Source organism: Cervus canadensis, chromosome 21 (genome assembly GCF_019320065.1).
Source record: "Cervus canadensis isolate Bull #8, Minnesota chromosome 21, ASM1932006v1, whole genome shotgun sequence".
Classification (NCBI taxonomy): Eukaryota; Metazoa; Chordata; class Mammalia; order Artiodactyla; family Cervidae; genus Cervus; species Cervus canadensis.
The window spans coordinates 15,452,715-15,479,511 of NC_057406.1; the positions used below are offsets into that span (position 1 = coordinate 15,452,715).

The following is a 26,797-nucleotide window of genomic DNA, read 5'->3' on the forward strand; positions in this document are numbered from 1 at the left end:
TTTATGCAACAACATTTATTAAGTACCTGCCTACTTGCTCCAAGTGGGACACTGGACTAGACCGTGAGGATACATGAATGAACAAGACTCAATCCCTAACCACTGTGAGCTCGGTCATGCTGGGGACACAGACACAAATGAACAGGAAAATTAAATGCAGCGTCAGCACTTCCACAGATGTGATGGTGTGTGATGGGAGTCCACAGAAGAGGGAAGTGGTAAGATCTGGGGAAGACAGGGTGGGGAAGAAGCCTTCACAGAAGTAATGGTATCTGAGCAGGGTTCTCAGGGATGCATAGGAGTTCTCCAGCAGATGCTGGAGGGTTAGATGTGGGGGGTTAGGCTTCCAGGCTAAGGAAGTAGCTTGAGCAAATACGCAGAGTTACAAAGGACGAGGACGCAGGGCAGAGGCACTGGGCGAGGCTCCGTGGGGGGATGGGGTGGTGAGGCTGACTGGGAATCCAGGTCTTCACTACACTGGGCTGCCCCAGTCCCTGCCCTGGGAGTCAGGCAAACAGAATTGCCTAGCAACTAACCGAGGGGGCTTTTGGGGTGGGGTTCCCCACCCCCGTTCAAGAAGAGGAGCAAACGCCTGTGTCACTGGAAGGCAGTGTGGAGGGCCATTCTGGAGCCGAATCAGCCATCTTTAGGAAGGAAACCACACATGCCTTTGTGTGCCCTTGTCTGTTTTGTTCTGGTCATCCGTTGTTTCCTAGGAAAGTTGTTTGACAGAGATCCAAGTTTGGCTTGGCTGATCCAAGGGAAAAGAGGACTTGGCTGCACTGGGGTGGGGGAGAGCAAAGTGTTCTCGAGGCAAGACCAGCGGGTCCAGGGAGGAACCGGGGTGATGCTGGCCAGGGGTCTCCAGGCAATTTCCGTAGCCCCCTATCCATCCTGCTTCACCCCCCACCCCCCCGCCACCCACGCACACACCAGGGGCAGCTGGGCAGCTCTGAGAGGAAGCCGCCAAACATTCTTGAATCTTGCCAAGGCCGGGTCCCTCCCACCGAGGGAAGTGCCTGCCTTGGGGAGGGGACACCGTCCTTCCCTCTCAGGGCTCCCCCGAAGTGTGGGCAGAGGCGCTGGCCTCTGCCAAGCCTGATGGAGCCGGGTGGGGACCCAGGGTGGCGTAGGCAGGTGGAGGGGCTGACAAGGCTGGGGAGATGGCAGGGTCCGGCGGGGATGAGGAGGAGGAAGCCGGGTGGGGGCAGAAACTGGAGGGGAGAGAGGCGGCTGGAGTGGAGGCCACCTCCTGGGTGCCCCTGCCCCCTCGGCCCGGGGACCAGTATCGACTTCGGAACCTCCGGAGCAGCATGAGGAAGGTGATAACCAGGAGGTCAAAGATGAGCTCGGCCATCTCCACCACGGACAGCACAGAGGAGCCGAACCACAGGCTCCACTGGCTGCCCAGGTTGGACAGGAGGGTGACCATCTGTGAGGGCAAGAGGCACGCTGAGCACTTGGCAGGGAGCCCATCCTCCACTCCACTCGGCCTCTCCTGACCCCAGGGCCCCTGGCCTCTGCTCCCCTCCTCTGGGAGCACAGGACTGCTGGCTGGTTTCTTCCAAGGAAAACAAAGAATGAGGCCACCGTGGGCATGGCAGACACCCAGGCCTGTCTCGAGAGGCTTCTCCCCATCATCCATCACTGCCCCGCCCTGAGACTTCACCCCAGCGAGCATCCTTCCACCCTTCTAGAGCTCGCCCTCTCCCCTTGGTCCCCCACCTTCGAGGCCAAAACCCTCAGGCCCCACAGAGGTAATCCCCTGTGTTCATGGACAGGCCCCTGACGAAGACCCCCTGCCCCCAGAGAATCCCAGGTTCAGTGGGGCAGGACGCACCGTGACTGAGGGAGACTCAGAATTAGATTTGTAGTTCAGCTCCTTGAAGAAGATGTTGAGTTTGGCAACTCCATCCCTTTGGAGTAGGGGAAGAGACAGCCCAGGGTTAATTTCTCTGCTGCTCAAAAACACTCTCCTCCAATCAGCTGTACCCATCCCTCTTCCTGGGTCTGCTCTCCCTCCCACAGATTCCTTTCCCCAGGCTGGGACCCAGGGAAAGGAATTATTGTCACTGTTTAGTCACTCAGCCATGTCAGACTCTTTTGGGACTCCATGAACTGGAGCCTGCCGGGCTCCTCTTTCCAAGGAATGCTCCAGGCAAGAATACTGGAAGGGGTTGCCATTTCCTTCTCCAGGGGATCTTCCCATCCCAGGGATCAAACCTGAGACTCCTACATTAGTGGGCAGGGAAGTCTGGGACCAGGGTGGAACTGACCGTTTGTTCTTGATGGTGTAGTTGTTCTGTCGGGATAGCATCTGGAAGACCCAGTCCTGGGAGGGGATGAAGTGTCAGTGGGGTCACCCCCATACTCTTCAGGCTTACAGAGCTGGGGGTGGGGTCAAACACACTCATACACATATGCCCAGAGAAGACAGCAGTGCTACACACACATACACTACCTGGGATGTCACGGAGGGCCATTGTGAGTAACTGGCAGAGAGCTTGTAGATGGTCACACTGGGGATGGAGAAGGTGCTCAGTGAAGGGGGTAGCGGTGGGGCTCTCCCACTCAAAGTTGGACCAAGGATCCTCTGTGGTACCCAGACGACCAGCCTGGGCTCCAGGAGGGGATGCTCACCTGCATGGCTTCCGGCACTTGGTGAAACAGCCCAGGCGGTCTGAGGAGAAGGCATCCTGGAGCTTATAGTAGCAGTAACCTGCGGGTACAGAGATGTGCTCATATTCTAGACCCCCTCCACCTTCTTTACCCACACCCCCCAGGTCTCCCAAGACCTCTGGCACCCACTGCACAAGAGTATTATGGAGCAAAACAGGAAGGGCCCCTGAGTGACAGCACCAGAACATGTTTAAGAAATAAAGTCAAGTCCAGCAAAAAATAAAAACAACAGGCTACACCCTTGTTAAAGTGAAAGTGTTAGTCACTCAGTCATGGGTCCAACTCTTTGCCACCCCCATGGACTATAGCCACCCAGGCTTCCCTGTCCATGGGATTCTCCAGGGAATCTTCCCAACTCAGGGATTGAACATGGGTCTCCCACATTGCAGGCAAATTCTGGACACAGACAAATGTTGAAAAGTGAAAAAGAAAAGTGGGAACAATTTTTGTATAAGAATAATGAAGTTAAACCACAATAAGATACCACTTCACACCCACTAAGATAGATATTGGAGATGAAATGGCAACCCACTGCTGTATTCTTGCCTGGGAAATTCCATGGACAGAGGAGCTTGGAGGGCTATAGTCCATGGGATCGTGAAGAGTTGGACATGACTTAGTGACTAAACCACCACCACCAAGATGGCTATAATGAAAAAGGACAATGACAAGTGTCAATGAGGACATGAAGAAATTGTAACTCATCACTGCTGGCAATATAAATTGGTGCCACTGTTGTGGAAAACAGTCTGGCAGTTCCTCAAAAGGTTAAACATATAAAACTATACTACATGCATGTGTGCTCAGTTGCTCAGTCGGGTCTGACTCTAGCCTACCAGGCTTCTCTGTCCATTGGATTTCCCAGGCAAGAATACTGGAGTGGGTTGTCATGCCCTTCTCCAGGAGATCTCCCCAACCCGGGGATCAAACCCATGTGCCCTTCATCTCCTGCATTGCCCACAGATTCTTTATGCAATGACCCATTGGAGAAACCCTAAACCTACCAAATGACCCAGCAATTCCACACCCCGGAGAACTGAAAACATTGACCACAAAAAAACTTGTACATAAATGTTCACAGCAGCATTGTTCCTAACAGCTAAAAAGGGGAAACAACCCAAATGTCCATTAATTGATAAATGGATAAACAAGATGAGATTTATCCATACAATGAATATTATTCAGCCATAAAAGGGAATGGAGTACTGATATATGCTACCAGGTGGAAAGTGAAAGTGAAAATCACTCAGTCAACTCTTTGCAACCCCATGGACTATACAGTCCATGGAATTTCCCAGGCCAGAATACTGAAGTGGGTAGCCCTTCCCTTCTCCAGGGCATCCTCCCAACCCAGGGATCGAACCCAGGTCTCCCACATTGCAGGCAGATTCTTTACCAGCTGAGCTATCAGGGAAACCCTGATACCAGGTGGATGAACCTTGAAAATATTAACACTAAGTACAAGAAGCCAAGCACAAAGGATCACATATTGTGATCTATGAAATGTCCAGGAGAGGCAAATCTATAGTAGAGAGAAAGTAGTTGAGTGGTTCTGAGGGGCTGGGGGCGGGGCGGGGGGAGGGCCTGTGGATACAGGGAATGGCAAGCTTGGAGACCACTAATGGGTACAAATTTTTTTTTTTTTTTTGCAGCGGTGAGAAGGTTCTAAACTGATTGCAACAACTGTCACACAGTTCCATGACTATGCAAAAAAACTAAAACTATACTGCCTGGAGAATCTCCATGGACAGAGGAACCTAAAGGGCTACAGGTCATGGAGTCACAGAGAGTCGGACACAACTGAGTGACTAGGCACACACAATACTAAAATTGCACTGTACATTTTCAATGAGTGAGTTATCCAGGAAACGAATTATCTCAATACATCTGTTACCAAAAAATGAATAATGGGACCGTGGGCTTCCCTTGTGACACAGCTGGTAAAGAATCCACCTGCAATGCGGGAGACCTGGGTTTGATCCCTGGGATGGGAAGATGCCCTGGAGAGGGAAAAAGCTACCCACTCCAGTATTCTGGCCTGGAGAATTCCATAGACTGTGAAGTCCATGGGGTCACAAAGAGTTGGACACAACTGAGAGGGTTTCACTTTTAAGGACTTTCCTCATAGCTCAGTTGGTAAAGAATCCACCTGCAATGCAGGAGACCCCAGTTTGATTCCTGGTTTGGGAAGATCCGCTGGAGAAGGGATAGGCTACCCACTCCAGTATTCTTGGGCTTCCTTTGTGGCTCAGCTGGTAAAGAATCCACCTGCAATACAGCAAGACCTGGATTCGATCCCTGGGTTGGGAAGATTCCCTGGAGAAGGGAACAGCTAGGCTACCCACTCCAGTATTCTGGCATGGAGAATTCCACAGACTATACAGTCCATGGGGTCACAAAGAGTGAGCACTTTTACTTTCACTGGGACCATGGATTCCCCTTCACCCCTATTTCCCAGGTTCTAAGTAGGGTTTTTTTGTTACTCTTGATACTTTCAGTCACCCGGGTCCTTCTTCATTTCTGACCCAAATCCCTCTGAATACCAGGGTTTATATAATTAATCACAGAATTAATCTTTAATTAGGAAGACTGGGAAGCAGTTAGGCTGAGGAGCAAGCAGTCCTTAGGAAACTCAGCAGACTGTGTCTTCGGCCAAGTTTCTCCCTCATCCTCACAGCTTCTAGCAAACAGCAAGGTCATTTTTCTCTCAAGGATCTTTTCAAACTCACAACCTCTTAGCAATCAGCATTCGGGGGCCCGGGGAACAGTGGGCAGAGTGCCTGCTCTGCATGTCCTGGGACTTCCTGTCTTCCCTCTGGGCCTCAGCTTGCTCGTCTGAGAAAGGGGCCCATGAGGCAAGATGGCCTCCGAGCTTCCCTCCAGCTCAGATGCGCTGTGATTCTCCAAGGCTAGAAAGCCAGAAATCAGAGGCCAAGACTGCAGGGCATGGGTCGGGGGAGGACTAAGAGAGCAACACCAGGAAAGAAAGCAGGCAGAGAAATGCACAGATGGAGGCTGCTCTCCACTCTGGGATCTGCCATGTCCCTGCCCTCTCCCCTCGGAGGGGCCGGCTGTGCCAGATAAGGGGGTGTGGACCAAGGACGCTCGCCCTCTATGTTCTGTGTTCTCTTGCTGGGGACTTTCTCTCTCAGCTTCCCTGCTGAATAACTCAGCTGTAAAGAAAAGGAAAAGAGATTGATCTGCTCCTAGACCAGGGCCAGGAGGAGAATCTAGTGTCTTCCAGATTCTTTTGACTGTGCTCTCCTCTAGTTTTAATGTTTTAATTCTTCCACAAGTCATTTCTAAATGATACACCTGCTCCTATTGAACTGATACATTACGTGCATGATAAAATATACATAAACCGGAAGGTGTTAGGGAATGAGGCAGATCCACACAATTTCTAGTCTTTTCTTCCTGCAACCAGCACTGTCTCACCAGTGCCCAGCACCAGCCCTGCCGGTACCCTAGGGAGTGAGCAGGATGCCACCCGAAGGGCAAGGAACCCAGGGAGATCTTCCTCGTGTGTTCTTCTTTCCTTTTGCTGCAAGTTATTTTTATTTTTAAGAAATATTTATTTGCTTATTTATTTATTTGGCTGGGTCAGGTCTTAACTGTGTCATGAGGATCTTTCCTTTCGGCTCATGGATTCTCTAGTTACTGTTCGTGGGCGCGGTAGCTCCACAGCATGTGGGATCTTAGTTCCCCGACCAGGGATCAAACCTGCGTCCCCTTCTTTGCAAGCCGGATTCTTAACCACTGGACCACCAGGGAAGTCCCATAAGTTACTTTTAAATGGGGACATCCAATTATAAACACACAGAAGTCAAAAGAGAGAGAAAAACTGAGAGGGAGGAACAGAGAAGAGAGACAGAGTGAGAGGAAAACGGACAGGGTGGCATCTAAGAACCAGTGAACAGGAGTCAGTGGGGGAACCGGTTGGGGAACGTGGGAGCCGGAAGCTACAGTGGGGGCGCTGAGAGTGCAGGGCTCCTGGGAAAGTCCTGGGCTCGGGTGGGAGCAGAGGCTGGCCTCCCGCAGTCTCACCCCAGGAATTATGCTTCCTGTAATCACAGAACTCTACACCGTCGGGCCGTGGGTAGAAGATGTAGGCACAGCCACACTCCTTGATCATGCTCTCCTGGAAGCACGAATGAATGCACACCTGGAGGAGGGGAGCGTGAAGGGGGATGGGGTCAGGCCTGCCCACCCCAGGATGGCAGGGGAGGGGAGGACAAACCAGCCCCCCCAGTGTGCCTCCACCCCTCTCTCCACCATCCCCATCGCCCATCACGCACACCTGGTGGCTACGGCTGACCTATGCTGAACACAGTTGCCATGGAAACAGGCTGGGCCTCACCTGCTGCGTGTACTTGGTATTGTAAAGGTTCTCCACCGGGACCTCGCTGCCATTCTTGGTGCAGTCGCCATAGTCGCCCCCGAGTCTGTCCACGGCTTCCTAAGAACCCAGAGACACCAAGCAGTCAGAGGTCAGAGGTCAGAGCAAGTGGTCCAGGCCTCTTCCTGACCTCTGTCTTCCCTCAGTCCCAGGCTGTATGTCCTTCGGCTATCTCTCCTACCCTCCTGGTCATTTCACAACATGACCTCAGGGCTACTTCCGAGAAGGTGTTAGGGAGCCTGGAGCATTCCCTGGAACCCTCAGCATGTTCCAAACCCCTTCCCAGTGCTCTCATCCCACGCGCACTCCTCAGAGACCTATTTCCTAATGCCCACTCAGCCCGGCCCCTCACCCCAGACTTCTGCTCCCAAAGTCCACTACATGCTCGAAGCTCACCCATCACAACCTCTTCTGGTCCTCTGGCTGTCACCCCTGCAAGCCCTCTCTCTGCCCCTCATCTGGGGTCTTCCCCAGGTCTCCCGGGCAGCATCCTTGCCTTACTCATGCTGATGGAGGTCTCCACGCCGGGCCGCAGATTAAAGCCAGAATCATCCATAAAGGCAGGCTCATCCCGTTCATGCACCATCACCCGGGCCCCAGTCACCGTGGACAGCAGTGGAATGAAGTCATTTTGCTCTGTGCGCAGTGTCAGGGACAGACCTGGGGAGAAGGGTGGGTGGAGGAGGTGGGACAGAGCCAGGGGGCAGGGCACATTGGTTGAGAGAAGCATCAGGGTGTGGAAACCCATCCTCCCACCCTGCCTAGTCTCTAAGCCTCCCAAAGCAGCAAGTTCAGGAAGACCTACAAATGGATTTGGCCACCCCTGAGCTGAATTCGGGGGCTTTCCCTGGTGGCTCAGTGGTAAAAAAAGCCACCTGCCAATGCAGGAGACATGCGTTCGATCCCTGGGTCAGGAAGATCCCCTGGAGAAGGAAATGGCAACCCATTCCAGCATTCCGGCCTGGGAATTCCATGGACAGAGGAGCCTGGTGGGCTACAGCCCATGATGTCGCAAAGAGTCAGACACGACTTAGTGACCAAGCACGTACACGCACGAGCTGGATTTGGGGTGCCAGGATAGGATTCCTATCACACCTGGGATGGAATACGTGATACCCACAGAGGAGAAAAAGCAAAGAGGATTTTCCAGGATATAGATGGGCGTGCTGCAGTGAGGCCTGGAGCGCTTCTAGGACAGGAGCTCAAGGCAGGTAGATGTGGGCACACAGGGCAGCAGAAGAGCTGGGGCTGGGGTCGGGACAGCGCACCATTGTTGACCCCGGGCATGGAGGACATCCAGAGGTTGGAGCTGTTCTTGTCGTTGAAAGTGTAGCAGTTTCCATACATCGGGTGGTGGAAGTGAGAGTAATTCCTATTCAGGAGAGAGAGAGCGGGGTCAGAGGGGAAGGTGCAGGGGTCAGGGAGAGCAAGACTTTCAGAGCCCTTTGTTTCCTGATCACCTACTATGTGCAGACGCGGTGCTGGAGCCTCACCCAGGCCCTCTCACTAGGCATCATCGCCACTTCACAAGAGAGGAAGCACGGGCTCAGAGAGATCAAGTAGCTGCCCAAGGTGAGCAGCGAGCTTGAGACGGGACTCAAACCCAGGTCAGCTACCTTCTCGCCCAGGCTCCTTCCCCCAGGCCACCCGAGGTCACTGGCCTTGTGGCCTCTCCCATCTCGATGCTGCAGTACATTATTAATTCTTCCAGCATCCCTGGCTTCTCACATGTCTACATCTTACTTCCCCATTCAGATTATAATTTCCTTGAGGACAGGAACACATTGCCTTCATGGCTGAATGGTCTCTGGGTTAATGGCATGGTTCTTGGCATGTAGGAGAAACGGAGATCGAGAACAAATAGTTGATGAATGAATGGAAGAGAAAGGAAGTGGTGGGGGGAGGGGGCAAGACAGTGAGACCAGGAAGGTCAGGTCCAAGGGCAGGAACGAGTCTTGCAACAGCATGCCTCCCACTGGGAGGTCCAAAGCGGGGCTGGGACAGGCTTGGGAACAAAGAGAAAGGAGTCTTAGATTTGTGTTGCTACAATATGAACGTGATTTGACAGCAAATCACATGCCCCCCAATGGGGAAGCTGTGTGGACTGCAACCAGAGCCCACACCAGAATAGGGGGTATCTAACTCAAAGCTATGGTTTTCCCAGTAGTCATGTACGGATGTGAGAGTTGGACTATAAAGAAAGCTGAGCACTGAAGAACTGATGCTTTTGAACTGTGGTGCTGGAGAAGACTCTTCAGAGTCCCTTGGTCTGCAAGGAGATCGAACAAGTCAATCCTAAAGGAAATCAGTCCTGAATATTCACTGGAAGGTGAATATTCAGCTTCACTGAAGATGAAGTTTCAGCTTCACTGGATGCTGAAGCTTAAACCCCAATAGTTTGCAAAGAACTGACTCATTGGAAAAGACCCTGAAGCTGGGAAAGATTGAAGGCAGGAGGAGAAGGGGACGACAAAGGTTGAGATGGTTGGATGGCATCACCAACTCGATGGACTTGAGTTTAAGCAAGCTCTGGGAATTGGTGATGCAGGTCACCTGGCAAGGAAGGCAATCAGAGAAGCCTGGCATGCTGCAGTCATGGGGTCGCAAAGACTCAGACATGACTAAGCAACTGAACTGAACTAAACTGAACTTCCCAGCCAACAGGGGGTATCTGTTCTAACTCCCGAGCCATGGGGGCGTCAGGGAGAAGAGGGGGATGGGGCTTTGGGCTGGGGGAGGTAGAGGAGGAAGGAAGAGAAGTAGGGGAGGGAAGAAGGCTGGACAGACATGAGGAAGGGGGCGCTGACAACATAGCCTTAAGCAAGCCATTTTTCTTAAGCTCACTGTCTTCAGTCTATAAAACGAGGAGATGGAACTCAATGATCTGGAATAGTCCATCCCCTCAAAGAGCAAAGGCTCAGGGTGTGAAATACTAGCGCACATTCTGGGAAGAGCTAGGATGGCAGCATTTCCAGAGCACAGTCTGTGCTCAGGGAGGGATGAAAGAGGAAGAGGCCAGTCCTACAAGGCCTGGGAGCCCTGCTCAGAGGGGAGGGGACAGGGACACCACGGGCTGTCTGCCGCAGGTGGAATCCACAGAGCAGACCATGGATGAATCTTAAACTCACAGAGCTTAGTTTAAAAAGTGAAAGGCAACATGAGATACATAATACAACACCATTTATGTCCACATTACACACACACTTGGTAAAAACACATACAAACGGAAACACATTGAGTGCATTACTAGGGTGTATGAGAAGAGTGTAATATGATGGTGAAGAGTACGGACTCCAGGGCAAAGCTACTTGGACTTGAACCCCAGCTCTAACGACTGTCAGCTGGGAGACCAGCCCAAGCACTTGATCTCTTTGTGTCACAGTTTCCTCATCTGTAAAATGGGGATGATACTAGTACTGACTTCATAGGGATTCTGGGAGGATTAAATGACACCTAGAACAGTGCTTAGCACTGAATAAGGGCTATATAAATTTGCTATTAAGAGTATAGGAAATCAGGGATTTCCCTGGTGGTCCAGTGGTCCTCAGAGCTTTCATGGCTGTGGGCCTGTGTTCAATCCCTAGTCGGGGCTGGATCCTACAAGCCTCATGGTGCAGCCAAAAAAAAAAAAAAGGGGGGGTATAGGGATTCATTAAGACAGTTAAAGCCAAAATGACAGCTATAACAAGGCAAGGATGTGAAGAATTTGCAACCCTCACACACTGGTGGTGGGAATGTAAAATGGTACAGATACCTGGAAAACAGTCAGACATTCCTCTAAATGCTAAATATAGAATTACTATATGACCCAGCAGTTCCACTCCTAGGTATCTACCTGCTGCTGCTGCTGCTGCTGCTAAGTCACGTCAGTCATGTCTGACTCTGTGTGACCCCATAGACAGCAGCCCACCAGGCTCCCATCCCTGGGATTCTCCAGGCAAGAGTACTGGAGTGGGTTGCCATTTCCTTCTCCAGTGCATGAAAGTGAAAAGTGAAAGTGAAGTCGCTCAGTCGTGTCCAACTCTTCGAGACCCCAAGGACTGTAGCCTACCAGGCTCCTCCGTCCATGGGATTTCCCAGGCAAGAGTACTGGAGTGGGTTGCCATTGCCTTCTCCCAGGTATCTACCTAAGAGAAATGAAAACATACGTCCATACACACATGTGTACAGGAATGCTGATAGCAGCATTCAGCATTATTCATAACAGCCAAAGGTGAAAGACACCCAAATGTTCATCCACCAAAGCATAGATAAACTAAATGTGGCATAAGCATACAATGGAAAACTATTTAGTGAAAAACAGGCATGAACTGGGGGACTTCCCTGATGGTCCAGTGGTTAGGGCTACACACTTCCACTGCAGGGGGAACCAGGGTTGGATCCTTGGTTGGATAACTAAGATTTGCCTTGTGACGCAGCCAAAAAAAAAAAAAAAGCAGGAATTACTGATACAGGCTGCAACATGGATACACCTTACTAAGTGAAAGAAGCCAGTCACAGAAGACCACATATTACGTGATTCCATTTATATGAAATGTCCCCAGTAGGCAATCCATAGAGACAGTGGTTAGTAGATTAGTGGTTCCCAAGGCTTGGAGGAGGGGACGACATAGGGAGACAGGAAAACATTCTAAAATTAGACAGTGTTAATAGTTGCACAATTCTGTAAATATAGTAAAAACTACTGAATTGTATCCACTCAAAGGATAAATTTTGTGGTATGCAAAGTACAACTCAATAACACTGTTATTAAAGAAAAGATCATAGAGAGAGAGGCAAGAGAATTGAATCCAGAGTAGGAAAGGGCTGAGAAAGCCATGATAAAGAACCTCAACTCGATCCCGAAGGCCAGAGAGACACGGACGGATTTCACACAGGACTGTCTGGAATAGTTAAGTGCAGTGAAGTGCAGGCAGAACGCTGAAGAATAAAGCTTCTTGCGGTCGCAGAATAAAGGGAGGCTTGAGAGGCAGAGAGACAGATTAGGGGGCTATGATAACCCCAGTGAGAAACGATGAGGCTCTGAAGTGAGGAAGTGACCTAAGTGTCAAGACTGAGATGAACTATGGACTTTCCATTGATGAGAAGGCGGGAGCCTGGGGCGGGCAAAGTGAGAGGGTGACAGAGTGACTCGGTGGCAGGTGTGGGCTGCCACAGGCTCAGGTGCTGCTACCGTCTCACTTGTGCTCAAACACACACACAAACCCGAGCCAGGAACACAGGTGTGCGCGGGGCAGAGTGTGCTCCAGGTGAGGGGAGGAGGGGGCAGAAGCAGGTGACACCTGGCCCTGCTGACAGTCTTCAGTGACAAGGAAGGGACAGGGTCCCTGTGGGGTGGAGATGCTGCCTCGGCCCTTCCGCGGCCGGGAAAAGGCACAGAGATGGTGCCTGAACTTCGAGGAATACGGACGGACGGGAAGGTGGGGGCGAGCAGAGGCTTCAGAAGGGGACCTCCCTTACTCCTAGCCTCCCCCTCCCCCCAAGCCCTCAGAGAGCTGGCAGCAGCCATGACCTCTTTGCAAGGACATTATGAGAGGAGATGTGACTGAAAGAACGCCAGGTGGGCAGTGCAGTAGTGTGAGGGGGACCCTTGGCTCTGGCTGGCCTGGTGTCCAAGGGCAAGTCACTTCACCTGCGTGACTGTCACTTCCCACGAGCCATGAGACCCACGACTCATTGCAGTATATGAAGTGCCCTCAAACTCCTTATCTCATGCACTCGGAGATAGATGTTATCATCTTCATCGTTCAAGGAAAAGTGCCAAGGGAATTCCCTGGTGGTTCAGTGGTTAAGACTCTGAGATGCCACTGCAGGGGGCACGGGTCAGGGAACTAAGATCCTCCTGCATGCCACCAAGTGTGGCCAAAGAGAGAAAAAGTGTCAGAAGGGCAAGGATTTTTCCTTCTTCTTTGATGTATCCCAAATGCCCAGAACAATGACTGGCACATAGTCCAGATAGTCAAAAATATTGATTCAATGAACACTGAAAGAATCTCATTTCCCTCCATTTCACAAACAAAAACACAGGCTCTGAAGAGTGGAGTGAAATGCCCAGAGTCACCTGGTCCAGAAGAAACAGACCCGGAGCAGGAACTGAGGGTTAGTCCCTGATTCAGTCCATGCTATGTCCGCCACCCACTGCTGCCTGCATTAGCTGAGCCAGCAGGGCAGGGAACCAGATGACCTTCCAGGCATTCTCGAGCTTGATACCAGTGAGAAAGAGGCCTCAGGAAAATAGGGAGCCATGCTTCAGTCCTTGGTTTCTCAAAGCCAAACTTCAAGCCCGGCCTTCCCAAGGCTCCCATCTGACACTGCCGCAGACCCAGGGAGCAGGGAGCCACCCATGTCCTGCAGGGCCATTCCCCAGGCAGAGGTTTGGACCTGCGGACAATACTTGCCCTTCCTCACCACCTGCAGGCATTCAGTTATTCAACCAGCACTCCAAGGTGCCTTCCATGCTGGGTCTCAGGATGGTCCAGCAAAGGAGACCCGGGGTGGGGGGTGGGGGGCGCAGAGCAGGAAGCCTGGCGGCAGGGAAGGACTCACGCCTCATTGCAGGAGTCCTGGTTGAAGCGGCAGGTGAAGATGAATTTGCCCAGCACGTCCTCCTCCAGCGAGGGAGAGGTGTCCTGTCTCCGTCTGGACAGAATGTTGATGTAGTGGAAGCGGTACCACTCCCTCACAGCATCCACCCCTGACGAGTACGTCTGGTAGAAGCAGTCCGATTTGTTCTGGTTGCACTGGACACAGAGACCAGAGCATCAGAGGACCAGCAGCAAGGGTAAGCAGGGTGGGGCAAGGTCAAGCAATGAATGGTCTGGGGTCCTAATGACTGATAGAAAGGGGCGGGGAGCCAGGCTGGGAGAAGCCGAAGCCTGGAAGACAGCAGACCTGGAGAGCACGGGATTGATGGAGGAGACTGGGAGCTGCACACACCTTGTGGTCATTTATGCAGCCTCTGAGGAGGGTGAAGCAAAGATTCTTCTCCCCATTTCACAGATAGGAATACTGAAGGATCAAGCAGTTTGTCCCAGTATCAAGGAGGGGACTGGAACCCTGGTCTCTGGGTACCGTCTCCCTGCTTCGCTCCCTTTTTTTAAAATCTTTATTATTATTTTTATTTTAATTGGAGGATAATTTCTTTACAATATAGTGTTGGTTTCTGCCATACAATACAAATCAGCCATAAATATATATATATATATATGTATGTATATATGTGTGTGTGTGCACTTAGTCGATCAGTCATGTAAGACTCTGTGCGACCCTATGAACTGTAGCCTGCTAGGCTCCTCTGTCCATGGGGGTTCTCCAGGCTAGAATACTAGAGTGGGTTGCCATGCCCTCCTCCAGGGGATCTTCCTGACCCAGGGATCGAACCTAGGTCTCCCGCATTGCAGGCAGAATCTTTATCATCTGACCCACCAGGGAGCCACCGGGGAAGCCCAAGACAGAGAATAGGGAGATGACAGCAAGAAAACTAAAAAAAATAAATAAAGATGGGAGGAAGGCTTAAGAGAGAGGATATATATATATACATATATATATGGGCTTCCCCGGTGGCTAAGTGGTAAAAAATCTGCCTATCAATGTAGGAGACCTGGGTTGGATCCCTGGAGAAGGGAATGGCAACCCACTCCATTATTCTTGCCTGGGGAATCCCATAGACAGAGGAGCCTGGTGGGCTACAGTCTAAGAGGTCGCCAAGAGTCAGACACAACTGAGCAACTAAGCAGTAACAATTCTCTGTCTTGCGCCTGCTGGAGCCCCAATGCCCCATCACCCTGGAAGGTCCCAAGTGAGTCCCACACTGGGGATCAGAATTCAGAAAGAGCATTTCCACAGTAGATCTGACTTCCCATCCCCATAAACACTCCCACAGAGGCCCCCATCGAGGAGCCTCCACAAGCTGGCGCCGAGAGTCGTTATTTAATTTTAATTTTCAAATTTATTCATATATGTAACCTATTTATTTTGCCAGCGCGCCGACTCCCGCCTCATCATTGGCAGCGAAGGCGGGTCGCGCAGGACCGGGAGCTGAGCCGACTCCTGCGCGCAGGCGGAACCAATGGCCTGGGGTGGGGGCAGGGGGCGGGGGCGGGGCCGGGGCGGGGCCTTACCAGCTGGAAGCCGATCTTCCAGTCCTTCCTGTTCACCTGGGGGTTGTTGTCCCGCACGCTGGAGCCGGCGCGGCGGACTTTGCGAGCCTCGTGGGGCGGAGCCGGGACCGGCAAGCGCTGCAGGGGGTGCGGCAGCGGCTTCCGCAGGTCGCGGCGGGAGCGGGCGTGGGCCACAAGGGTGTTGGAGGAGTTGTACTCGTACAGGTCGAAGAGCGTCTGCTCCGTGATGCGGTCCAGCTCCTCCAGCTCCTCTTGAATTTCCTTGTACCTGGAAGGGGCGGTAGTGAACGGTCGGACTAGAAGGTGGCGGCCTGGTTTTATATCCTCGCCCCCCCCCGCCCCCCACCAGCTCCCGTGCCTCAGTTTCCCCGTCTGTAACGGGTGAGATCAGTTCAGCCCAGAGAAGTCGGCGGGGAATAGCTCTGGGGTCTCCTGGGCTATCTCGGAGGCGAAGGGAGGTGCAGACAGGTGTGTCCGCCTCCGGGTGATTGGAGGCGACAGTGAGCCCAGGCGGGGACGGCATTTATTGCTGCATGTTTATCCTAAGGGAGAGGTGGGAGGTGCTCTCTTCGCACTCGCCCTGGCCTGGAAGGGAACCCGGAACTTGTCTGCTGTTTCCCAGGGCAGAAGAAGGGGTGGGCTGGCAAGGCCCAGACACTTACTCCCACGGACCAAAATGGTGCATGGGCCATCCGCCCCGCTCTTCGCGAGGGTGGCCTTTGACCGTCTGCCACTTGACACTTTCTAAATCAGGGAGTCTCAACTGCACTTCTAGAACCTTCCAAGGAACTTTAAAAATACAGATACCACACACTATCCTTTCCCCGCCCTCCTACACCAAAGACTCAGTTTTAAGGAGTTTCAGGTGGGGCTCAAAAATCGTGTTTACCCTGTCCAGTATAAATCCTCACATTCCTTCTCAATACAGGGCCTATATCATCTCCATCATGAAAGTCCTGGCAAAGTAGCAGGGCCTTAGGGATAGAATCTACCAAAACAAAACAAACACCTAGGACCGATAAATAAACAGGGTTACGGGATATAAAACCAATATGCAAAAAATGTTTCTGCATGCTAGCTATCAAAAAAACGGAAAATGAAATCACAGCACCGTATTAAATAGCATAAACAACATGACATACTGGGAGTAAATCTGATGAAAGGCGTACAAGACCTGTACACTGAAAATCCTGCTGAAATAAAGACCAAAATAAAAGGAGTTGCAGACGTTAGTAGATCAGGAACTCCTATGCCACCTTCCAGATTGCTCTCTAGATTCAAGCTGTGCATGTGTGCTCAGTGGAGAAGTTGTGTGGGACTCTTTTGACCCCAGGACTGTAGCTCACCAGGCTCCTCTGTCATGGAATTTTCCAGGCAAGAATACTGGAGTGGGTTGCCATTTTCTTCTCCAGGAGATCTTCCAGACTCAGGGATTGAACCTACATCTGCATTGCAGGCGGGTTCGTTACCACTGAACCACCCAGAAAGCCCAGATTCAAGCCAAGCCCTATCAAAATTCCAATTGACGGGTCAATTCTAAGATTGCTTTGGAAATGCAAAAATCTAGAATGGCCAAAACAAGTTTGGAAAAGAAGAGCAAAGTTGGAGTGCTTACTCTACCTCACTTTAAGACTGTAAAGCCATGGTAATCAAAAAACAGTGTAGTGCTTATATAAGGATAAACAGATCAATGGGACAGAATAGAGTCCAGAAATAAACTCAAATATATATATGGTCAACCTGATTTTTGACCAAAGCACCTGTTCAGCTCAATGAGGAAATAATTTTTTTTTTAAAAGATGATGCTGGATATTGTATGAAAAAAGGGGGGAAAGAAAGAAAGAACCTCAACCTCTACCTTAGTCTGTATACAAAAATTAAGTCAAGCAACCCAAACAAAAAAATCAGAACCATAAAGATTATAGAAGGAAATATCAAAGATACCTTCACAACCTTGGGGTAGGCAAAATTTCTTAGAATAAAAAATATCTAAATTAGAAATCCTGAAATATAAAAACCTCTTACAAATCGAGAAGAAAATGTCATTGTTTTAAAAAGGAACCCCCCAAATATTCAAATGGTCACTAAACACATGAAAAGACGCTCAACATCATTAGTCCTCAAATGTAAATTAAAACCATAATGAGGTGCCATTTAACATCCATTAGGCTCAAATGAAGAGACTGACGACATCAAGTGTTGGTGAGAATGTGGAGCATCTGAAATTGCTGCTGGCGGGAGTCTAAAATGGTACCACCGATATGGAGGACAATCCCTGGTGGCTCAGATGGTAGAGTCTGCCTGTAATGCAGGAGACTTGAGTTCGATCCCTGGGCTGGGAAGAGCCCCTGGAGAAGGGAATGGCTACCCAGTCAAGTATTCTTGCCTGGAGAATCCCATGGACAGAGGAGCCTTTGCGTCCGTGGGGTCACAAAGAGTCAGACAAGACTGAGCAACTAACACACACACACGGTGGTCCTCATGTGCCTAGTCCAAACCTCACAGTCCTCAGCCACCATCTCCCTCATAAAAGTCTAGCAGGCTGCCCCTCATCCTCTCATAGGAGAAAAATGTAGCTCAGGTCAAGGGTGTGTGTTTGACATCCTGAGATTTGTTTGTTATTAGTCATTAAAAGAACAGCAATTATATTTAAAGTGGATAACCAACAAGAAACTACTGTATAGCACAGGGAACTCTGCCCAGTGTTATGGGGCAGGCAGGATGGGAGAGGAGTTTGGGGGAGAATGGATACATGTGTATGTATGGCTGAGTTGCTCTGCTGTGCAACTGGAACTATTTTTTTTTTTTTTAATTATTTTTTTTTTTCCCAGTGGGTTTTGTCATACATTGATATGAATCAGCCATGGATTTACATGTATTCCCAATCCCGATCCCCCCTCCCACCTCCCTCTCCACCCGATTCCTCTGGGTCTTCCCAGTGCACCAGGCCGGAGCACTTTGTCTCATGCATCCCACCTGGGCTGGTGACCTGTTTCACCATAGATAATATACATGCTGTTCTTTCGAAACATCCCACCCTCACCTTCTCCCAGAGAGTTCAAAAGTCTGTTCTGTACTTCTGTGTCTCTTTTTCTGTTTTGCATAAAGGGTTGTCGTTACCATCTTTCTAAATTCCATATATATGTGTTAGTATGCTATAATGTTCTTTATCTTTCTGGCTTACTTCACTCTGTATAAGGGGCTCCAGTTTCATCCATCTCATTAGGACTGATTCAAATGAATTCTTTTTAATGGCTGAGTAATATTCCATGGTGTATATGTACCACAGCTTCCTTATCCATTCATCTGCTGATGGGCATCTAGGTTGCTTCCATGTCCTGGCTATTATAAACAGTGCTGCGATGAACACTGGGGTGCACGTGTCTCTTTCAGATCTGGTTTCCTCAGTGTGTATGCCCAGAAGTGGGATTGCTGGGTCATATGGCAGTTCTATTTCCAGTTTTTTAAGAAATCGCAACTGGAACTATTACAACATTATTAATCAGCTATACTCCAATATAACATTAAAAGTTTAAAAAAAAAAAAAAAGCAGTAAAAGTTATAGGAATGGAGTTCTAATCAGCTTCCCAGGTTCATTTCCTAGCCTTACCACTTACCTGCGTGGTGATAAGGATTAAGTGAATTAACATATGAGAAACATAGTAAGAAAAAGAGCTGGCAGAGTGAGTATTGTCTAACTGCAGCTATTGTTTTTATGGTCACAACTGTTCTTCAATAAGAACAATAGTAAAATAATAGTAACCTATTGTTGGAGAAGAGAAAGCTGAGGAGACAGGAGAGCACTGCCTGCCACTCAACAGCCCTGTGACTTTGTGATCTTAACGGAAGTAGAGGGACTGCCCTGATGGCCCAGTGGTTGAGAATCCACCTGCCGACGCAGGGAACACGGGCTGGATCTCTGGGAGGGGAAAATCCCACATGGGGCTGAGCAACTTAGCCTGTGCACTGCAACTACAGAAGCTCACGCGCCTGGAGCTGGTGCTACACAAGAGAAGCCACGGCAATGCGAAGCCTGCGCCCCTGTTCGCCACAACTAGAGAAAGCCTGCACATGGCAGCGATGACCAAGTGTAGCCAAAAATAAATTAATTAATTAATATTTTTTGAAAAGTGGAGCCGAAGACCAGATGCCAATTCTGATTCGTCCACCTAAACAGTTGGGTGACCTTTGCAAAACCTATACGTTTCTCAGACGTATGTTTCTCTGTGTTCTCCTCTGACTCTCGGCTGGTAGTTCTCTCCTTATTCAGTAAGCCTGTGATGAAGATCAGATCATGATAATGGATGCCGAAATGACAGCCTAGTACTGCTGTCCTTGGAGCCCCTGAACTGATGACCACTGGGCAAAGAAGGAGGAGATGTCTTTAGAGCTGCTTCAAAGACAGAACCAGGGCCAGAGGGCAGAAGTTACGGTGAGGTAAGCTGCAGCTTTACCTAAGGAAGAACTTTCCATCAGCAGAGATAAATGACATTCCTGACACAAAGGAGTCCATCACTGGGTGGCTGGGTGGGGGGCAGGGTGCCAGCTCTAGAGTCTGGGCTTTTTGTCCCTGCCAGGCCTGCCAATGCAGAACCTGCTTTCTAGATCCTGGGGGGAGTGGGGGGCAGTACAGGGTCCACCCCAGGGTCAAGGTTGGATGGCCTGGCTCAGAGCCTTCCCCTCCCTCAGTGCAGCTCTCTGGGGGGAAGAAAGATTCCATGACCTTCTTTGCCGTCCAAGAATGCCACACTCTTCCTTAAAACCAGCCTCAGTCCCTCCCAGGATTGAATGAAAAATATGTGCTCTTGGGCTCTGTTTGCCGAGGATGTGGCTTTGTCTGGCCCCCTCTCTTGGGTGAAAAAAGCCCTTTGTTAACCAGAAAGGGGATGGGGATCGCTGTGGCTGACCTTTCACATTGGACTCTCAACACCTCCTTGCTTAGTATGAAGGTCTTCAGCCTTATCCCCTTTCCTGGCAGTTATAGAACAGCCCAGAATACCCCTCCCCCTCTGCTGGCCACACTCCTGCCACCTGCAGGTGGGCACTTGGGCTGACTTTGCCTCCAGTTATCTCACAAGCTCCTCTATCTCTTCCACGACTTCCACCCCCTCCCTGCTCCCCAGTCCGAGTCACCTATCTTGCCTCTGCCTCCAGCACCCACGCCAGCTAGCAGCATGAGTCACACGCAGGTCCCCACCCACCAGGCTGCATCAACCTGTCCACCCACCCCTGCCTCTCTCCTGGAACAGGAACCAATAACCCGGATCCTTCCCTTCTCCCCTCTCCCGGCCTCTGGACTCCTGCTGCTCCCCACAGGCTCCCACTAGCCCCCACCTCTGGATACCTTTGCCTGGCCCTTCCTTAAACTGCAATGGGAGAAAGAACTTTGAAAGCAAACATACTTGGTCTTCGACTCAGCTACTGCTCCTAGATTCACTGGCTTCTATGGGGGGGGGGCAACAGATTTTTGAATCTGTTTCATCACTAGTTCCCTGTGTGAACTTAGGCAATTACTTAACCTCTTTGGGCCTGTTTCCTCATCTATAAATGGGAGTAATGCTGATATCTACATAAGAGATCTGTTGTGAAAATTAAATCATTTGATTAATATAAATTTTTTTTGTTTGGCACATATTAAGTACTATGTGTGTTAGCCATTATCATTGGTGTTTTTTCTTTCTTTCTTTCTTTCTTTTTTTTGGCCACACCCTATGGCATGTAAGGTCCTAGTTCCCTGACCAGGAATTGAACTGGCATCCTCTGCATTGGAAGTGCGGAGCCTTAACCACTGGACTGCCAAAGAAGTTCTCATTGTTATTTTTTATTATTACTTGCTGTTTGACCCTGCTCACTTCACCTCTACTTCCTCATCTGCAAAATGGAAATAATAGTAATGCCTGTCTCCATGGACCTGTCAAGATTAAATGAGGTAGTGCTTAGAGAACTCCCAGTGCAGGACCGAGCACATAGTAGGGACTCCATATCCTTCCCCGGCTTTGAGGCGCCTTCTCTGACTCCCCTCCTATCCAGCGTGCTGGGTGTCTCCCCACTAACTCCTGCAGGAGGGATTGTTTTAATCGTTGAGAACACTTGCCTCCCAGCCTGCAAGCCCCAGAGGCCAGGGCTCTGGTTTTCATTCCCTGGGGCGTTTTCCTCTACTGCCCAGGGCCTTGCACCCTGCAGAACCTTGGAAAATATGCAGGCCTCAACAGATTTATCCTTGCACTGTCCATCTCTCACCCACATCTTCCAACCACAGTCTTTATTGAGAGCCTACTATTGGCTAGTTCCTCAAGCCTGCCTGCCCTCCCCTCCCCACTGCCCCAGGGGATGAGGGTGGGGGAAGTAGGGGAAGGAAGAGGGCTGGGAGCACTGAGGTTGGGAAGAAAAGAAGCAAAGCCGCAGACACCAGGGGAAGAGAAAGAAGGCTGAGAGAGGGAATAAGACAAGCTCAGAAATGCGATGTAGGGACTTCCCTGGTGGTCCAGTGGTTAAGACTCTGCGCTTCCAATGCAGGGGATGCAGGTTTGATCCCTGATCAGGGAACTAAGATCCTACATGCTGCACAAAACAAACAAAAATCAAACAAAAAAACCCAGACAAACGAATAAGAAATGAGATGTAACATCTGAGCAGAAACTCCACTATTCCACATCCGTATTTTGGGTATTAAGAAGAGGCAGGGGTTTGCAATCAGGCAAACAGGGTGGAAAAGACCGGTGATGCTGGGAAAGATTGAAGGCAGGAGAAGTGGGCAACAGAGTATGAGATGGTTGGATGACATCGCTGACTCAATGGACATGAGTTTGAGCAAACTCAGGGAGATCGTGGACAGGCAAGCCTGGGGTGCTGCAGTTCATGGGGTTGCAAAGAGTCAGACACGACTTGGTGACTGAACAACAACCCCCACAAACAGGGAAAGTCACAGTGGAGTCTGTGACCTTGTGCCTTAGCTCTCTCTGCCTCAGTTTCCTCAAGGGTAACCCAGGAATAATAACAGTATCTGCCTCGAAGGATTGTTGAAAGAATTAAAGGAGCTGCCTGAGGAGTTCTTAACTGCGTCCAGCGGTTTGGTGCATGAAGCAGCTTCTCAGTAACTGGCCTCTTAACCTAGGCCTCATGCAGGAGGAGGAGGGCCTCATATCAGTGAAGTGACAGAGCAGTGTTTTCTCTTCAGGACAGGATGTCCCAACCCTGATCAGCTCATGACACACCTCTGGACACGACAGACTACACCACCCCTGATATGTGACCAATCCCACTCACTTGCAATTGCACGCACACCTCATTTGTTTGCTCACGCACATTCATGCGATCACATACACACTAGCTCATAAACCTTACACTCTGACTCTAGCTCACAATGTGTACGGTACCTGTCACAGTGCGCTGAGGTTATTTGTTTATATGCCTATCTCTTCCATCTTATCTTTCAATACCTAGCAAAGTACTTGGCCTTCAGCAACGATTGTAGGAATTATTGATGAACCCATTCGCTGGGTGCCTAGAGCCGTGTCTGGCCTGCCGCAGGTGTCCCAAGATGTGAGGTGTGGCAGGACCGAGTGAACACACAGAAAAGGTGTGTGTAAACACCCAACCCTGCCCTCCTGTCTTCTCCATGGTTACCTCCACCCCCTCTGGCTTCCAAACCGAAAATTGGCCAAGAACGCTGGTGAAACCCAAAACTTCAGGACACACCCAAACACCGCACCTGGACCGGTGGACTGCACAGCTCAGCAGGGTCACCTGGGCCTTTGGGGGAACAGCCGGACCAGAGCAGCTTCTATCCTGTCCTGTTGTCTTGGCTCTGCAACTACACCCCCACTCACCCCCCCAACCCCGCCTTGAGGCTCATGGAAACCTCCACCACCACCACTCCCACACTTTGCTTTCTCCAACACAAACTGCCCTTCTCAACCCAGACCACCCTGCCAGGGCCCAGTCCCAGCCAGCTCCCACCACCACCACTACCGCCCCCCCACCACACCTGCAATCATCTCATTGCTGGATCTCCATCAGATTCATCTCCTGATAAGGAGGAGGGGCTGATTTCTACCCTGCCCTTCTGAACTTATCAGCATCTCGACCTCATCTGCGCTTCCTCCCACTTTCAGAAGGATGAAGGGGTGGAGGAGGAGACTGTCGGTCCAACAAGCCCGCGCTGGAGAAGGCCCAGGCACTAGGAAGTCTTCCCTGGGCAGAGTGGCCAGCCCATCACGTCGAGGGCTCCCCTCTCCTGCCCAGAGGGACGTCTGACTCAGGTTACCTGTAGGGGTTTAGGGTGCAGATGGAGACAGCAGGGAAGATGAGCTTGTCCGAGTTGAGGTTGATGTTGAGGCTGACAGGATAGCTGAAGTACTCTCCGAAGAGCTGGCCGAACTGCCAGTACATCATGCCGAAGGTGCAGAGCCAGAGCACGGCCCAGAAGACTGTTTTCATGCGGTTGTGCTGTGAGCACACCAAGCGGATGGCACCGTGGATGGTGGTGTTGTTGCAGAAGAACTCGAAGAGCTCCCGGTAGGAGCGGTGGAACTCGAGCAGGGCCTCCTCCTCCTCCGTGGGCGGTGGGGGGCCCGAAGGCTCAGGGCCCTGCCCCGGCTCCTCAGGCTTGTCTCCCTTCATGAGCCTTTGTGGGGGTTGGGGAGGGTAAGGGGCCGGGCTGAGTTCTGGGCTCTGGGTGCCTCCTCCATCCTCATCACCTGGGGCCCGTGCCCTCATCCCACTCTCCTCCCACCTCTTGCCCACTTTCTCCCCCTCCTCCCCGGGCCCCGTCCCCGGGAGCCTGCTGACCTGCCAGAGTCTGGTCAGAAGAGCTGGAGCCAAGCCTCCCCTGAGAGGCCTCTCTGCCTCCCTGATAAGGCTCCCTTTGGTTTCTGTCCTAGACTCTCCTTGTCTGTATCCTCTGTCTCCTCTGTTCAGTCAATCTCTGTCTTTGGTCTTCTCCCTCCAATATCTGTGTCTTAGATTCTCTCTGCCTCCGTCTCTCTCTTTCTGTCCCTCTCTCTGCCTTTCACTTCTCTTCGGGTCTCTCGACTCTCTTTCTAGCCTGTTTCCTCTCCGGGTGTCAAGCTCTGTGATCTTGTCCCTCTTCCTCTCCCTCCCCACATGGCCCTCTCTCCCCTGCGGTCTGGACTCTCTCCTCTGGCCCCCGGGCCTGACCTCGGGCTGTGACCTGACTCCCTCTCGGTCCCAGGGACGGCCGGGCTCTGAGAGGTCTGGGCTGCCTTCTGCTTCCCACTCCCAGGTTGTGGCTGGACTGGGACTGGTTCCTTTCCAGTTGAATCTGGCAGCCCAGCTTCTCCTCCCCCTCACCTGACAGGTGCAGCGGCCAGACTGGGGAGCCCGCCCGCCGGGCTGGGATGGAAGCAGCAGAAGCCTCATTAGCATCTCAATTAAAGGTGAGCCGGGCAGGAGGAGGGGCCGAGGAGGAGTCAGAGCTGAGAGCTCTCCCGAGGGAGGAGGGCTCCTGAGGGCAGGTGACCTGCAGCACCCGGACTGGAAAAGCGAGAAGAAAAGTCAGGGCTGGGTTGGGAGTCCTGGGGAGCCAGCAGTCAGGGAGACCGGGAGACAAGAAGGCAGGCAAGGGATGGAGGTCTTGAACCTGGAGGTGATGCTGAACACAAAGACAGGAGGGCAAAGCAAGGAAAAAGGACAAGTCAGGATGAGTGAGACTAAGGTGTGGAGAGCAGGAGAACAGGGAAGGCCAGATAGTGGAGGTGGGTGGACGGAGGAGAGGGGGAAGGACCGGGAGGGAGGGATGGATGGAGGACAGGCAGAGAAGGGGGGGTGAGGAGGAGGGAGCCAGCCCCAAAAGGAGTCCCCCTCCCCCACCACTGAAGGATAGGCAGGGGGAGGGACTGCCCCCAGTGGGCTTTCAAGAACCAGGGCCCCTCCCTGGGGAATCCTTCCAAGGGCACCCCTGGGTCAGCCTCACCCCCGGGCCTTGGAGAAGAAGGAGGCAAGGCCTGCAGGCTTCCTCCCTGCTCACTAAGGTGTGAACACCTCCCGACCCCGCCCAGGAGCACCCCTCTGCCTCTCCCAGCTGGTCCTGCCCTCCTGACCCCTCACCCCCACCCCGAGCCTGTCCAGCCCAGGGAGGGGCCCAGGTGCAGCTGGGGGCTGGGCGGGGCCCTGGGACATTCTGTTCCTTTTTACACCATTGGCTGCTGGGCCAGGAATGTGTCCCCAGCTGTGGTCACGGGGTTGCTGGAATGTGTGCTCAGAGAAGAGGGGCCGCCTGGGCACTGGGGCAGAGCCTCGGAGCCCAGGGATAGCGGGCACCGAGGAGGCAGGAGGGATTCGGCCCTGAAGAGAGTAGGGAGGAAGAAGCTGAGCCTGGCCCAAGGCTGCACCAATCCTGGAAGGAAGGAAAAACTCAACGTGGGGCCATGGTTTTCCTCCAAAATCTCTGAGTGAGGGACCAAGCAGAAAAGGGGGAAGGGATCAGAGAAGGGCCCAGGAGGCACAGAGACCCAAGCACACAGCCCAGGCCAGAGGTCTGCCACTGTGACCCCGAAGGAGGTAGCCACTGGCTCCTCTCGCCTCCGGGAGGAGCGGGGCTGGGACATGCAGACGGGCCCAGCCTGAGCCTGGATGCAGCTGGATAGGAGAAGACAGGCCCTCGAGGTCATGAAGTCATAAGACAAGGATCCTGGTAACAGAGAGCGGAGCCAAGTGCTGAGGGAGCCTGGGGGTGAGGCGGAAGGGAGAGGCACTAACCCAGGAGATTCAGGAAGACTTCCCGGAGAAGGCGGCATCTCAGCTGGGTCTTGCAAAACAAACGAAGGCTCCCATCTGTGGCCGGTCTCCCTTGGCCTCTTAAAGCGAGAGCTGCTGTCAATCAGGCTTCCAAATCCACCCCATCACTTCCCCAATGCCTTAGGGGACCCCTCTGTGGAGAAGGGAAAGGCTGGCTTTTTCTTCATTTTCCAGCTGAGGAAAGTACCCTCTGCAAAGACAGGCCAGTTTTCTGTGGACGCAAAACCAAACAGCAGTAGCATGAAGAAGAGAAGCAGAATTCTTCTTCGGCAAGTGGGGGGTTGTCTGCTTAGGGCTTTTGCCACACACCCCGAGACAGACCAGCCACAGTCTCGTGGGGAACTGGGGCTCCCCTGCACCTGGTTTTGAAAGTCAGGCAGGTTCACATACTCCCACCAGCCATCTGGGTCCTGGACTGTCTCCCAGGCTCCCTAAGAAGCTCTGTCTACTATCCCTGCCTTCCCAAAGGACATCCTACCAACAGGAGGAGTAGCCAGCACCCTGCCTGTCCCATCTCAGAGGTTCAAAGAGACACATCCCTGCCACGTCCGTTTGCCAGTTGATGCCTGAAATCCAGTCACTGGCCCAAGGCTGCAAGACAAATAGTTTTACCTTCAAAGCTTCAGTGAGCAGGATCGCAAGGCCCAGTCTGGGCTGAGCTGGGGAGCGAGCCCAGTGTCCCCGAAGCACCTGCCGAGGTGTGGCAGCTTAGAGACAGCAGCATTCCAGATCTGGAATGGGCCAGAGCAAGCTTGTTCTGGTGAAAACAAAATGGAAACCTGAGGCCTGCACCTGTGTCATAGCTCCGTTTTAAATATTATCCTTTAAGGCACAGGGGGAA

At 51.8% G+C, this 26,797-nt stretch overlaps 1 protein-coding gene across 6 annotated transcripts; it reads right to left on the reverse strand.

Annotated features, from left to right (window-relative positions):
- On the reverse strand, positions 1-26,797 carry SCNN1A (sodium channel epithelial 1 subunit alpha). 6 transcript variants are annotated; one of them, XM_043440033.1, is made up of 15 exons: positions 26,569-26,797; positions 25,918-26,167; positions 24,511-24,693; positions 23,465-23,825; positions 15,199-15,466; positions 13,625-13,818; positions 8,347-8,450; positions 7,575-7,738; positions 7,040-7,138; positions 6,727-6,844; positions 2,641-2,719; positions 2,462-2,519; positions 2,277-2,332; positions 1,841-1,916; positions 1-1,432 (listed from the first exon to the last, which is right to left on the reverse strand). In XM_043440033.1, the coding sequence occupies exons 4-15, from the start codon at positions 23,818-23,820 to the stop codon at positions 1,052-1,054; spliced, it is 1,953 nt and encodes a 650-aa protein (XP_043295968.1). In that variant the 5' UTR covers positions 23,821-23,825; positions 24,511-24,693; positions 25,918-26,167; positions 26,569-26,797; the 3' UTR covers positions 1-1,051. The 6 variants fall into 6 exon arrangements, with proteins under 6 accessions (XP_043295968.1, XP_043295967.1, XP_043295969.1 ...); XM_043440032.1 differs by lacking the exons at positions 25,918-26,167; positions 26,569-26,797 and adding an exon at positions 25,133-25,266; XM_043440034.1 differs by lacking the exons at positions 24,511-24,693; positions 25,918-26,167; positions 26,569-26,797 and adding an exon at positions 24,358-24,485.